We start from the raw sequence: 15,676 nt of genomic DNA on the forward strand, positions 1-15,676 counted from the left end.
CTTTGTCCTTTGTAAGTTAGGCAGTATACCTCCGTTAGACAGGAAACACTGAGTCTTTTCACTTGCAGTTCCCTGCTGAGCAGGAAACTCGCTCCTCCTATGCTCTGTAAATTCAAATACAGCTTACAGTAATTGGACTTCTTAGAATATTCTGCTTCTGCGTTACCTTTCCTCCTCCTCCTCCTCCGCCTCCTCCATGTCCTTTGAGTTTCATTGTTCCACATTAGCAGAAGAGGACTTGGGGGAGTCAGTGCACTGTGTGTCAGTCAGGCTTTTCATGCATCAAAGCACAGTTCCCTCCTAGGCAAGTGCCTTTTTAGCTTTTCTGAACCCTGTGCATTATGGAACTCCACTGGAAGACTCTAGATCTGGAGGCAATGTATTAGTATATGAGGAGAATTCCAGTTAATGGTAAAGTCATCTAGTTTTAGTCTTACTGTGTGCCTAAGGAATGAATTCTAAAGCAAAGTATGCTTAAGAAAATCCTTATTCATTAAAATATATTACACTGAACGTGTAGCAATCTGCACTAAAGAAGAAATTGAAACGATATTAGTAATTTTAGTGGTAGAGGATTAAAAACATTTTTTTACATGGGAAATTTTGCTGTAAGCCATGCTCTGCTCTTCCCTGCTCTTCTTATAACCTACTTTGGCAAGGCTGTCTGGGAAAAGAACCTATCCTTTTCCATTTCTTTCTCATTATGTTCTTGCTAGGGAGTTCAAAAATACAAAATACCTGCAGCGCATTATTATTCTAGTTTATTTCCAGTGAAAATGAAACATTAACATATGTTAGGTATGAATATTTTTGCTTTCAGACAGCTGGGAGTGGACAGACTGGCAGTGTTTCAGTCTGTAGTAAGTTACTATTCTGACTTTAGTAATGCTGATTTCACTAGAATTTGCTTAGTCAGGTGGCTGTGAAATAATAATTTAACCCCCCCCCTGCTTCTGTTTATAATTACAGAAATCACCTAGGATATGTGGGTGTTCATGTGGCTATGTGCTGATTTTAGTATGTTTGTTCTCACCAGTGGTGTATCATTGCGACTCTGCACCTGCATCACTGGAGTGTGGTTTTTTTGGTCCCACAACCAGGAACACACTGCCAAATCAGCAGCTTGTAGCCAGTGTCCTAGTTTCTGCTTGGAGCTTTTCCTCTGTAGATCTTGCAAATTTCTGTAGTAGTAACAATGATCTTTAATGGGCACATGTTCTGAAAAGAGCAGAACTTTTCTTTAGCTGAAAACCCCAAAACTGCAGGTTTTGGACAAGGTCACTGAAAAGTAACAAGTTTGAGACAGAAAGCACTTCTTGGAGCTGGATAGAGCAAAATACCAAAACACAACTAACCAACCAAGATTCATGGCTTGTTGAGGCCTGTGCAGTTTGCATCTGACACTCTAATTCCTAACAGGATCGCCACATTGACAAGGGCCATCTGGGTGGAAAGCTGGCATAGGGAAGACACTGGTAGGAGCCATGGGAGTAAAAGAAGACAACAGATACGGTTTTCTGACAGTGCCTGTCATATGAAATGAAAAAATGGGAAGGTTGTGGAGGCTGAAACTCAATAAATGAAATACTGAAAAAAACCCCACCACAAAACCATCAATAATAATGTGGTCTTATTTCTTTGTCAATCTAAGGAAGGGATGTAAAATATAAATGAAGTTGGTTCAGTGGGAGTCACATTAAATGATTTTTAGTGTTATCCTTTATTTGTCTTTCTGTAAAGATGATTCAGACCAGTGGCTTTCAGTCTTTTGGACTGCGGAAGTTTGAACGTTTTTCAGTGGGAACATGTAATGAGGTAAATCTTTTGCTGCATGGTTTACTTCTCTTAGCCATCACTTGCAGGTATCCGACGTATAGACCTCCAGGCTGTTATTGATCATTGTTTCTACATCTGTCAGCTCATAAAGTATGTTTGGCTTCAAATAACAACTACTTTGTCCCATGTGAGACACAACTTTAAAATTGAAATCTCATCAGCTATGGTGTAACAGTCCTTTCTCATACTCTCTTCATGATCCCTTCAAAACAATTGTTGCAGTCCTCTTTATTTGAAGAGTTTCTGCTATTTATCATAGAATCATAGAACAGTTAGGGTTGGAAAGGACCTTAAGATCAACTAGTTCCAACCCCCCGAATTCGCTTCTTTTCACTGTACCGGGCACAGAACCGTATCTGTGGTGATTCCCATGTATCACTGTTCTGCTTCTTTGCCAGTTTAGAGAATGTTATTACTAATTTGTGCCTTTTTGAAGGGTTTTGTTTGGCACTAGTTTTCACTAAGAAGAAAGCTCTGTCCATCTGTTTGGGAGGGTAGTTGCCCATTCTAAGCCTTTCTGCACAGAGTAGCTGACTAGTATTTTTTCCTTCTACTTGCTGAAATTATTTCTCTAACTTTCTGCTTGTAAATGAGAATGCTGGTACTCTCCTGCTTGCTTTTGGAAAAATGGTATGCAAATTTTTTTCAAGTAGAATTTTGACCATTTTCCCAGGTTTCATTTTCTTTTTAATTGGTGACATTTGGTTAAAATCCTTTAAAATGGTTTGATATCTAGTTTTGTTTTTTCTTTTCCTGACAGATGAATAAAATTGGAAGATGTAATTAGATTTGCTGTTTTGCATTGTCAAAAGCTATTATGGTGAAGAACAGGATTATTTTTATCTTGCCCATTTATGATTTTCAATATATACTTATATGTTGTAGTTAGAATGGTACTACAGTGACATCATTGTTTGATGTAATAAGCTGGCATAAAATACACTGGTTTCAATTATTAGGATTCCCCTCTATCCTCCCGTTCCTGAAGGCAAAGCAAGAAAATACACTTAACTCATCTGGAAAATTGGCACATACCTGTTTTTTCTAGAAAGTGAGTGCTTCAAATACTTTGAAGATAAGGAAGTTGAACAGGTGTGATTCTCTCTATGTCATTATTACTTTGATAGAGAGATGTAAATTCAGGTATTATTCCCTTAGGATGTCTCTTAAGGTTATATTCATGGTGACTGAAGTGCAGTATCCTCTCAATGCAAATTTTATAGGCTTGTAAAGAGGGAGTTTGTTTTGTAGATGTTTTCCTCATGCCATATCCAGAAACTCTCTAGATCCTTAAGACACCTAAATGAGAAATCAAATCTGAGTACAGCATAGAAGAGATAACAATCTTGCATATGGTAGTTGTGAAGTTCTCAGGTTTCTTACTAGTAGTCTCATATGACTTTCATACAGAATGCTTAAATCTTGTCCATGGTCTTCTGTGGCTCTGTATGTGTAGAGTTGGTAGTCTGATGTAAGCAGCTAACCACAAATTTTTCCTTTTACTAATTTTGCAGTACTTTATTGCAGAGTTGCTCTGAAGAAATATGAGAATAAATAAATACATTTAAAAACAGAAAATTAAAATAGACATATAAATAAAGGCATCACATCCTAATTTTTATCCAAGTTTAACTATCTTCATTCACATGTTTGCACCTTTCCAGTGTGACCTCTTGAGTCCTGTGAAAACTCAATGGAATAAACAGGTTGGTTCTTACATTGTGAGCAAACAGATTAAAAGCCCTCTCCTTGGCTTCTGCTCTACTCTGAGAACCAGTCTCTGTGTACCTTGCAACAGCCTTTCATCATCTAGAAAGCTATTTACTAGTGCTGTTTAAAACAAGTCCAAATCATTCTCTTTTTGCGCTGACAATTGATCATATACAGCAAGAGCCGTGTTCATTCTTTCCAATAAAATTCCATGGTTTTAAGTCTAACTTTTCTAAACATATGGGGACAGATATCAAAGTCTGTTAAATCCTAAGGCAGCTGTTGAAATAAAATGTTTTGTGGAACAGAAGAAACTCTCTCGCGTGGAATGATAGCCCTTATATTTCCCTCTCCTCCCTCCGCCAAATCATGAAGGTCAAATTGCAAAACAAATCAGATGCTGCTTTTCTGAGTGCAGTTCTTAACAGACCATGTTTGACTTTCAAGCAGGGAGGTGTGGAGAGCAAATTCAGTTAAGGAGCTGTATTTTATTTCTATCTGTTATTTCTATCAATTACTTGAGTAAGGTAGCTTTAAAACCCATCAGTCTAGTTACTGTACACACGAAAGACAGTCCTTTGTTCTAGGATTTGAGAATTTTGAGTTTAAGAGATTAAGGTGTATTGGGTATAGATGCAAACAAGGTCTTTGCTAATGAAATATTGATAATAAATTGAAGAATTTATCAATGCACACTGCTGATGTTCTCTTGTGTTTTCAAGAGTCTGAAAAAAATGAAAAACACTGGGAATGGGTTTCTTAAAATTCATCTTAATACTATTTAACCTATTCTAGTCATTTCTGAGATTCTTGGTAATGAAAGGAATTACATTTAAAGATGTACCATTTTTCTTTTCTGTGCCATTAAATTGCAGAATTGTACTTGGCCTTATGCAGGTTTAATGTTAATAGGCAGTAATTAAAAGTGAAATCTGGTTTTTAATTGTACTTTCTGATTATTGGTTTCCATATAGTGATAGTGGTAGACAAAGGAAAAGGCAAAAAATGAGTTGGCTGATGTATCAGTAAGATGAAAGTATTGCAGCTCTCCTAGAGACTGGCATACACTGCAGCCCCATTTAGACAAACACACCTGGTTACACAAGCATGTGAACTCTGAGTCTAACATTTGGAAAGATCCACTTGAAGATGATAGGAATACTAACATAGATAATGACTTTTTTCTTAATTATCAGTGACTCTAAGGATTTCTTTCATTGATGTAGTTCCCAAACAGAAAAGAATAGTCACATTAACAGTTGCTGTGAACTCCAGCTTACTGTTTTTCTTATTGGGCTGAGCATCAACTGGTGCACTCTGGAGAAATTAGCTGTAACAAAGGAGAATCTGTGAGCATCTGCTCCAGCTCCTTTTACATTTTTAATTATTTCAAATCCTGAACCGGCTTTAGACATGAAGTGTTGTATTGTTTGGGAATGCTCATTGGACAATAGTAACTTCTGACAGCCTTGAGAAACAGGGTCATGATGTTAGATGTACAAAGATTTCTATTTAAAGTTGTCTTGAAGATTTCCAACACTATTAGTATCAGCAGATTTTTTTTAGATTTTTTGATTAAATGCTATTTGATAATGAATGTTAAGAGTGAGTATATAACAAATTTGGAAAACCATTTGCATAATCGACTTTAATCAGGATTTCAAAAAATGTGTTTACCTTGCTGTCTGTGTTGAAAACCTTTTGCTGAACTAATGCTAAGGACTTAGCTTAAGAATGTTAAGTAGAGTTCTCTGGAGTGTTTGTGATTATGCCAACTAATCCTGTCATTCTTGCTGAAATGAGGGAGGAAGATGATGGGTCTCCCAGGAGAGACAGGGGGATAGGCAGATTTCGTTATGCGAGAGCAAAGACTGGTGGAAGAAGAGCTGGGCGTATGAAACCTTGCATGCAGCTAGATGCAGGTGCTTTAGAAGAACTGAGATCTAACAACAGCAATAGATATGGTTCTCCACCTGTGCACTAATCCACTCCTGGGAATATTTAAACATATTAGACTGGCTGTGCCATTATGCAGATAAGGCATACGTGATTATTACTGTAATATCGAAGTTAACAAGGGGCTGCCATTTGTATGGGGAGTGAAAGCACTTGGATTTGATAGGAAACTAAATACAGTGAAATGGAGCTACATGATGCCAGGTCACAGGATGTTGTGCCTTCGCCAGGGAGGCATGTGCATTAAAGTCACAGTGCAGAATTTGTAACCAAAGAGTCTGTGAAAATTGTGCTGGGTCAAAGAGAGTCCAATTGAGAATGGGAACATCTGTAGGATCCATTGCAGTCACTTATATATGGGTGTATTTTAATGGGTGCTTGAATAGCGTGGCAAGCTGTTTGGTCAGAAACTCCCATCACTGTTGGAAGTAGCTATAAATGCTTGGAGCGTGGAAATGTCACTTCCAAATTCTTTTCACTCAAATAAATGCCAGATTTACTATTTTTTGGTGAGCTGAATAGTTTTGGTGTTTGTATAGGATGTTTTTTAATGCTGTTGAATCATACACTGTCAAAATGTCTGAAAGTGTTGCCATGCAGAGGTACTTACCTCTTATTGAAAATGCTCTTATGTTCTGTTTCCACAAGGCTGCAGAAAGTGGCTATCTCAGTAGTCATGTGCAAAAAGGTGTCTTTGAAAATGATGCATAATTGGTGCACTCTATTTTTTTCATGCTAAATCTGGGCAAAATATCCCAATGAATAAAATGCTTTATTTCAACCTCTGCCCTGTTTGAAGTCTCTGTGGAGCAGAGTAACGGCTATCCTGTGTAAGTGTTGTTGCAGAAGTAGGTGTCTTCCCTTGTCATGTCCATAGGTGGTTTTACAACATGGCAATGGAGAACACAACCTTCTTTTTATGCGGTAAGTTAATGCTGATGGGTGATAACTATTTAGCTGTCATAGATTTTAAGTAGTGACTCAAAAGTACACAGGTCTTTAGCAGTTTTTTCATTACTTTCAGAAACTTTCAACAGTAAGTCCTAATCTATTAACTGGATTTTGTCTTGCATATGGAATGCTATGACTTGAGGCTTCCTGGTGGGTGTGTGAGTTTAATCATGTTATGAAGTACAAGGCATTCTAGGGAGGTGTCTACTTAGTTTTCTACACTGTGCCATTTTTCTCTTAACAAAGTTTTCAGACACGCACCCTGTCATTAGTAGCTATCAGCGTTTGATACTGTATCTGTTGGCGCCTTCACTAAATACAGCTGTGTCACTATTATTGCAGATAGCTGACATAAGGAGTCCATCAGATAATATCTAATCCCACTTTTATGAGAATTAAGCAGGCATGTAATGTTTGCATTGGAGTTCTTTTGGTCTGGCAGACTGTTGTGCTATTTCTAATTCTTATTTATAGATGTAATACAGTGTTCATATAATATTAACCTTAATTGATTTTCTTATCTTGACACCATGGAAGGCTTTTGTCTTGGCATTTGATTATATCATTTGACATTTTGCAGTGAAAGTTGTTTGAGTATTGAATGGCCAACATTGCTAATTTGGCATAAAATGGATGGGCATTTTGATTACATTAGTCAAGTTTTCAGAATCCCATGTTTAGAGTTGAAAATATTCCAGTCCTGTTTAATAAGCAGAATATGGTCCCTTGCTCTAAAGCTGAAGTTGTGCATGTTTGTCATTAGAAATATTTTGGCTGCCATATTCAACCAAGCTGAATTGGTTGAATATGGCAGCCAAATGCCAAAAATGGCATTATTGCTACCACGATAGCAATAATGCCATTTTTAAGAGAAGCTGACATCAAACACATTGTCCAGATTGGGTCTTTGCTTAGCTTTGATTGGTTGCAAGCTCTTTCCCAGACTCCCTGTCAGGCAGTCTACTTTTAAAGTTTTACTTCATCTGTCAGGTCTATTTGCCTCAGCTGAACTGCTACCAACAGAGTTTTTAGTCACATTTTGATGTTCTTTTTCAGTGTTCAGATTGCTTTTTTAAGTCTTAAAAGATGCCTCAAGGAGCCCTCATTCTAGGGCTCAGATGTATTGTACAGAAGATACCCCAGCAAGAACACATGGGATAGATGAATTATGTCATTCCCCCGTAGTAGCTGATGTAAAGATAGGAAACATGACGGGTTGGTGAAAGAATTTATAATTTTAGATTGACTCCTTGCCAATGTAATTCAACAGCATGTTAGTGTTGTTGGAGGTGGCTCACACCACAGATGCTTTTAAATGATTGCAAGAGCACTGTAGAACGACTGCATGTTTTCGGTGTAATAGAGATACATAGCTTTTCTGTCTAACAAGAAATAAGATACAAATAGTAATTGATTCCTAATTATTATGAAGTTTCATATCAGATTTTCCTTTTTTGCCTGAGGAAGCAGAAGCAGATATATGCAGCTTTTGAGCAGTGATTGGACTGGAAAAATCAGCAATACATTTTCGAGCTTGGAATCTAGAATAATTTTGAATTGTTGAGGGAGGTGGCATGACCCGAAGCAAGTCTGCAGCCTCACTGACCACAGTAACAGAGGAGCTTGTGCTCTCCAGAAGATGAACATAGAAAAAGTAATGCCAAATCCCTGCAAAGATAAATGAGAAAGGGGTGAGAGCAATGCTAGTAATGGCATGGCAGTCAAGAGAGAGACGTTCAGAAAAGGTGACAATTATCTCTGTGCACATTTCTAAGGCTAAAGCCACGCAGTGGTCTTGCACTGTGTAAGCTTGCAAAGTAGGATTAATGGAACTTACACAATGCCTAAGCCTTGATCTCTGAAGAGTAGAAAATATAATCAAGGAGAGCCCCAGGAGGAGGCTGGAAAATTAAATGAATGAGGCAGGGTTATTTTTTTGTGTGCTTTTTTTTGATGTTTTCTCCCAACCTCAAACTCAACATTTGTGAACAAAGAATGCAGCAACATAGACTTAATCACCAGATTTATATTGTACATTGAAAATCACTGACAAATTTCACAAAACTTCAAGTCACATCTGCCACTCATTGGGCAATTATGAATACGAGAAAATAAAGTACTTTGAGGAGTTCACCAGTGTGCTAAACTTCCTGCTTTCTGTTGGTGGTGAGTCTGAATCAAAATCAGTTTAGATACCAGTGTGAAGCGTACTTCCTCAGAGGAAGGCATATGCAACCTAAATAGCAAAGGTGATAAATACATAAATGAGAAAATGTACTACATGACAACCTGTGAACTCAGCGAATGGAAGGAAGGAGTTAGCTGGGTCATGGATTTTGCATAGGCATTTTAAGAAATACACAAGGAAAGTGTCATTTGGAGGCCAGTAGGAAGAAACAAGGGCTGTGGAAGAGAAGTGATGATTTGACAAACTGTTGCTAATTCATTGAGTGAACACAGCCACTGTATTCCTTTTGCTGAATGAATATGGAGAAGATGCCATGCCATCACAAAGTATTAAATAATGCTACAGGGAATAGCTGTGTTATCAGTCACCTGCATAAATATAAGCAGACCTTGCTAATAATACTTTAGACCCTGTACTGATGACTGCCAATGTAATATTTGATCATCTTCTGTATACAAATAGATGAAAAGTAGTCAAACTTCCTAGCAGGGTTTGTAGACTTCCTCTTTCATCTTCTTAGAAACCTGTGCTTTGAATAATATGGGTTGTTTTAGCTACTAGGGGAATGTGGAAGTGTGATGGCAAAAGGAAATGGTTGATGTAATTCATCTGTAGATGAAATCCTAAATAGGCAATAACTATCAAGTTCTGGAACAACTAATCATTAGTTAATTTCTTGACTGTGACTCAGTCTGTTGAATGAAAGGGCTCAGGAAGAGGAAAGATGATATGTTTCCCTGGAGAAACACCAATCACAAACTAATCAAAGTATCATGGGAAGCATCTAGCCAAGCAGAAATTAAATCTTTGCTGGGCTTTCCGATTACACAGTTCTAGTCCAGATGTTCATGTTGTTGAAATATCTTGATTTCTGAAGGAAAATAAAGACATGAAACACCGCCATCATGGCATGTGTATTGGCTGTGACAGTTGCTGTCAGGAGGCAGGGGAAACGTTCTGTTCTACACTGCCTGGGACATGGGCCCTGCTGTTATAGGAGAAAAGTGGGGCAGAAGAAAGTTAGTAGCTTTGTCTTTCTAGAAATCTCTCCAAGTGTGCTCAATGCCCACCTAACCAGACAACCTTAGAGTGAGGTTTTTAGAAGCCTTCAGGTAGCCTGACGTAAACCTGTCTTTTGCTGTCTGGCAGGATGTGGGCAGTAGAAGAAGAGCAGGCTGACAAGAGAAAAGGAGAGGCAGAGGCACATAAGGGGGTATTGGAGAAAAAGTCTGTACTAGCAAACGTACACCATCACTAAACCCACTAGTATTTTTCTTGTTAAATATGGAACCAGTGGTACTGGTGTAGATTAAGTGCCTGTCTGGTTTTTGTAAACTCATTTGGCTTAGATTAGCATAGGTGAGGAGAGAAAAATCAAGCAATAGTGCTCTGAATTACAGCTTCAGTGTACTTTAGCTCTTGCTGCTTTTTAATGGAGGGAACTGCCCAAATACAGAATCCTTCATGTTTTAGAGAACACTAGTAGGAAAGAAATGAGCCGGGTAGTGTTGATTTTGATGATTTTAAGGAGAAATGTCCCCTTTGAATGTAGTCAGTGAGAGCAGCAGTCCGTAAGAAAGCATGTTTAAACTTGTGTTCAGATTGTTCAGGCTAACAGGTTTTCAATTTAGTTTCAGTTGGGCATTTATTAGGTTAGGTTTTCTCTTTTCTTAAACATAGTTTGGTCACTCTGTAGTGACTAGAGGCAGGTCCCTGATACCTGGGGGCTTTATAACCTTGCTGACAAAATCCTAATGTTTATTTAAGGGCATTCAGTGAATGAAATCTAATTTTCTTAGCTGCTTGATGGCCAGGTGTTGTGGTTGTGGAGGTGGGGATGTGAGCACTGCTTGAAATTTCTGGGACCCACACAGGCAAGTGTCTAAACACATGCACTCTCCTGACACTTTCTAGCCTTCGAGAAAGCAATCTTTGCGTGTATGAAGGCACACAGGAAAGGGGCAAGGGCTGTCTGGGCAGAGCCATTTCTCACAGCCCTGGAATCTGTAATTTTTTATTGTTTCCAAGGCTTCATGGAGAAGAGTTGATTTTCTTGCTGACAGCAAGTGTTTGCATTACTGCATCACTGCATTACAAGGATTGTATATGCCAAGACTTCCGAAAGCTGTTGGTGGAAACAACAAATAACTGCATGATTTCACACTAGGCTGGATATATTCTTTTGATGTTTTTTCTGTACATTATTTTTTAAGTTTCTCTGAAGAATCAGAGGTTTGTCGCCATTGATGAGAAGACTGGATTCAGTGGACTATGCTTTGAGGTACTATGGATATATATATTTTTTAAGATGCCTAGGTGGTCTTATTCATATGTTAAGAGCGGTTTTGCTTCAGGAGGATGTTTTCTTCCTAGACAGAATGACAGCAATTTTGTTGTTTTTTGCCTTTCCTGCGAACAGGTGTGATCTGCCTGTTGGAAACATGAGGGTGTGATATCAGTCCGTTGCCATTGTGTGGTCCTAAGGCATTGCTATACTTCTTTTTTTCCTGTCACATGTAGTTGTTCTTGGAAGCTTGAAATGTACGAAGCAAAAGAAAGGGCTTAATATATGAGTATTTCAGTTTAGGGTTGTGGCCTGTAATACGAAGGAGGTGATATGTCTGACTGCATGGCTGTCTCATCCTGTGTGGATTCAAGATCTGCTAGTCCCCAGTAAAGATGTATATAGGATTTTTTTTCACATCCTTCTAGAAAAGCTTGTTTTCCGGGAGAGGATAGAGGCACTGTATTGAGCTTTTCTGACTCTTTCTGACCTTTCTTTGTAGATGATGTACAAACTTCCTCCTTCTGTTAGCCCTAGGGCTCTCTTCTGTGGCTCTTTTCTGTACTTTATTAACTCTGACTGCAAACTCTGCCATTCATAATTTTTGGAGCATTGCAACATGCTGTGATATTACTGCTTGAAAGTGCTCTGCAGGCTTATATCACACAAAGTACTTTCTATTTTGTAATATATGATAACTCATATTTGGAATTTGAATAAAAAAACTTCTTTGTCACTATGCCCATCATGTCTTTTTCAACACCAGTTCCAAGAGTTGACATTTACATGCTGACAGAGTAACAAGGAGTTTGTAAAATCAAGGAACTTCAAGCTAAAAAGTAAAGGAGAATTGAAAATAAGAGCAGTGATGGCAATTAATATAGGTCACACAATGAAAATTCTTTTACTTCTAGGTATTTTAAAATTATCTACTGATTGTAGTCTATTTAAACAGAATCAAGAAATCTCTCTGTGAATGAATTGTAGAATAATTGATTTACATCTCCGAATAAATGATTAGCAAATTAGATAACTTGTAATCTAGAACTTGAAAAGCGGTAACCTACTCTTGCTATTTCATGATTATGCTTATTTGATGAGCCTTGACTGTGTCCTGAGCAAGAGATACCTGATTTTCTATACCTAGCAGTTACATTACTTAGCCTTTATACTTTGCATAATGTAATTGTAGTAACGGACTAATTTAAAACAAAGACAGTTTGCCTTGAAGATATTTTACGTAACCCTTAAATACCACATAGGAACTTCAGGGAGCAATCCAGTATGAGCTCAGTTGGCACGCTGCTGTAAAACTGGTACTGGCAGGTCACAGGGGTGGCACCAGCCCAGGCTGTGGTATAACAAACACTGATCCTAAGAGGATCACTGTGTCATTTGATCATTGGAGACTTGATACTACTTCTGTTGGGGGTAAAAAAAGAAGATAGTCACTGAAGGTCAGTTCCTGTACAATAAAATTCATCAACTTTATGCTTTAGCAGGTAATGGTAAGTAACTGGGATAAGATACAAACATGTAATGTTTAAACAACTATGTAGAGTGATGAAACATTGAAGGACTGTGACAACTAATAAATATGTGAGCACCCTTTGTCATGCAACATTCTTCTTCAAGAAACTGATTATCTATTAATGCCACTTGCACTGCTCTCACCATTTGACTTTTTGCCCTGAGCTGTGTTGCAGGCAGTCTTAGCTTCCTTGGCAAGACCTGGGACAGTTTCTGTTCTCTCAATAGCTATCTGTACTCCATATGTGTGCTTTATTGGTTCTTCTGTGGTGGTTTTTTTCTCCTCTGATTTGTTTTGTTGTGGTATCGAGTCCTGCAGGTAGGTTTAGAATATCCTTGCAGCTGAGTCAATGTTTTCATTGTGAAATGGAGTTATTTCTAAGAAAATGTATCAATTCTATAAGCAGAGTACTAACACTTTCTGACAAAATTATTGTGTGGTTTTGTTTTGTTTTCTGCTGAAGCCGTGTGCATATTTGAAGGCAGAACCTACTTTGAAGGACAAAGAGAAACTGTGTATTCAAGCTCAGGGGACTGTGTTCTGTTTGAGTGCAAGGTAAGACTGTTGATGTTAAAGAAAATAAAAATCTTGCATGTTAGAAATATCAAAGTCACACTGAAACAAGCTGTTGAGATTCAGACAGGTCTACCTTAGGAAATGGCAACAGTAAAGCATCTAAGGGGTCCTGTGCTTATTTTGTGTTACTGTGTTCCACATCAGATTTTGCAACTGAGTTTACTTTGCATAGCTGTAAGCTTTGATTAGGCAGCTTGACAATCAAGCTGCATTCTTTCCTCCTTAGGTATTGTCTACATCATCAGTAATAAAAAACACCCAGAAGACTACCTTATGTTTCCATAGACACACGTGCAATGTTATTGTAAAAAATTAGGTGCTTAGATAAGGGAGAGGCATGAATGTGATGAGGGCTTAATTTGGAATTCAGGATAATTCTTATAGGAAAAGCTAGATGAAAAAAAAGGAAGAGAGCTGGCACACCAGGTGTCTGGTATTTCTAGTGATGAAAGTAGAATAGGGCTGCTGTTTTATTTGTGGACAGATGCCTGAGGCTGAGTCAGTCTTGTCCAGCTGCATAACCAGAAGTGCTTTTCAGGGCACAAATGCACTTTAAGGAGAAAATATACCCCAGGAATGGCTGCGGGTTGAGAATTAAACAAACTGCTGCAGTGAGTCCCACGTTGCCCCTCTGGGGGAGAGATGGGGAGGAATTTCCTCTGGTTAGGGGACCGCACGCTGTGGAGTTGGAAACCTGAATGCACGTTTCTAGGGCACAGAAAGAGCTGGCTCCTCTGGCCATGCTGCCGCTATCTATTCCCAGTTCCTGGAAATCTCAAAAAATTTTCATACGGTTATGAAAAAGTGTGTTTCATAAAGTAGACATAGACTGTTGTCTTACTGCTGCTGATTTTAATCTTTGTGAGCTTTATACCTGGAGTAGGTGCTTTAAAACCCTTTTGAGAAAGGAAAAGATGACCAGAAATAACTTTGGGTTGTATGCCTTCCAGGGCTGTGAGCTTGTATTTTCAACGTGACATCTGGGACATGAATTCTGTGATTAGTCAATGGATTAACAATTACAATTCATTAAAATGCCAATAACAACCATCAGAAGTTATAGAATCATAGAATAGAATCACAGAACAGTTTGGGTTAGAAGGGACCAAATATTATGTGATGTTGCCTCGTGTTTTTTGCAGCTGGCAAGTGCAATACTGTGTGAGCAAACTGCCTCTGTTGGCTGTGCTATTCAGTGTTTTGTTGATTATAATTCTTTGCTTATGGGCTGCCTGACTGTCCTGGTAGAAATATTAAGTAGCAACTTTGGCAGATTCAAATGCTGCTTTCTCATGGACTGACGTACATACAATTTCTGCTGAACAGCCTCATGAGTGATAATTCAGTGGAGAAAATCCACATACTGTAAACTGTGTTTGGTCAGTTAAGTCATAGGTGGGCACTACTTTATTACTGCCGGAGTTCCCATAAAAGGATTTAATTAGTGAGTCCAGCTGAAGAGAAACTTAATAGGAAAGGCACAAATACTGATTTAATACAGGCTTATAATGATGTTATCAAGGCAGTGTAGGGAATTTCTTCTTTTTGTCTGCATGTAATTCTAAACATAGTTTTTGTTTTGTTTCACTGCTGCAGTTGTGCCTGCTATAGGCATGCACTTTTCTGTTTGAATATTACTGAACAAGTAAATGAAAAATTATCTTCTATATTAGAATGTGTAAAAGAATTAAATGCAATTTAGACTGCTACAATTAATATTATGTCTATCAATTTTTTTTTTTTATTATTATTATTTATTTTTGGGGATTGCTGGCTTTTGCTTGTCCTGGTGTACAATACATCTGTGGTTGGTTCAGTATTACCAGGTTAAGGTTGCTTTCTTTGTCAGAATTGTTTAAGGTTAAGTTTGAGCAGTAATTTTGATACTGGCCATGGTGTTTGTGCTTCATCTTTATATTTCATGCTTAAAAAGAGGATTTGAAATTAAATGGTAGATCCATAATAATAATAACCCATGCAATGGCATATGCATGATTTTAGGCACTTTTCTTCCATGCAGAAATAATAGGGTCATGAGTTCAGTGAGCTCATATTGTATTGTAACTAGATCTCTGATTTTAAGGCAGATGCCTCTGAGGAGCATGTTGTTGTTTGCCTTGTGTTCTGTCTTTGCCATAGCATGACTAGAGCGCTGCAAGACACATTAATTAGGGCCCGAGGGAGCCTAAAGGTGGTACATCTGCAGTATTTCCTGTGGTCACGCTGAAATTGTTGTGTGTGACCTGCTCCAACTGCCTGAAGATATTCTCAGGGCATTGGACATTTCCAGATGCCTGATCCAAACTTAGCTGAGAAACCCTCTCTTTCCTAACAGCAAATCAGTGCTAGTTTCCTTCAGTGTTACCACCACAGTGTGAAGATCAGAGATATTCAAGATTGGTTTTACTTGCTATATAAATAACAGCTTCTTTAGAGTATTCATTATGAGCACCCTTGATAGTGGAATCTGCTGCTTCAGTTTCTTAGAAACCATAGTTACTCTGTCAGGCATAATTTCAAGAGAAACTTCTGAGGCAAATTGCTTGACATCTAAGATAAGAAAAGAACGAGAGTCATTGCCACACTTCTGCTTGCTTGAAAAGGTTTGCGTATAGGAGAGTACCTGATGCTTTTATTGTGTGAC

General features: G+C 38.2%; 1 protein-coding gene across 1 annotated transcript in view; it reads left to right on the plus strand.

Annotated features, from left to right (window-relative positions):
• Window positions 1-15,676, plus strand: part of NELL2 (neural EGFL like 2) — a gene marked incomplete at both ends in the record, with an annotated part of 153,296 nt that overhangs the window by 49,633 nt on the left and 87,987 nt on the right. Inside the window, one exon of the mRNA XM_080634423.1 lies at window positions 12,920-13,011. Coding sequence (XP_080490549.1) covers window positions 12,920-13,011 — 92 coding nt within the window. The remainder of the gene's footprint in view (window positions 1-12,919; window positions 13,012-15,676) is intronic.

Source organism: Psittacula echo (assembly GCF_963264785.1).
Source record: "Psittacula echo genome assembly, chromosome: 1".
NCBI classification, from domain to species: domain Eukaryota; kingdom Metazoa; phylum Chordata; class Aves; order Psittaciformes; family Psittacidae; genus Psittacula; species Psittacula echo.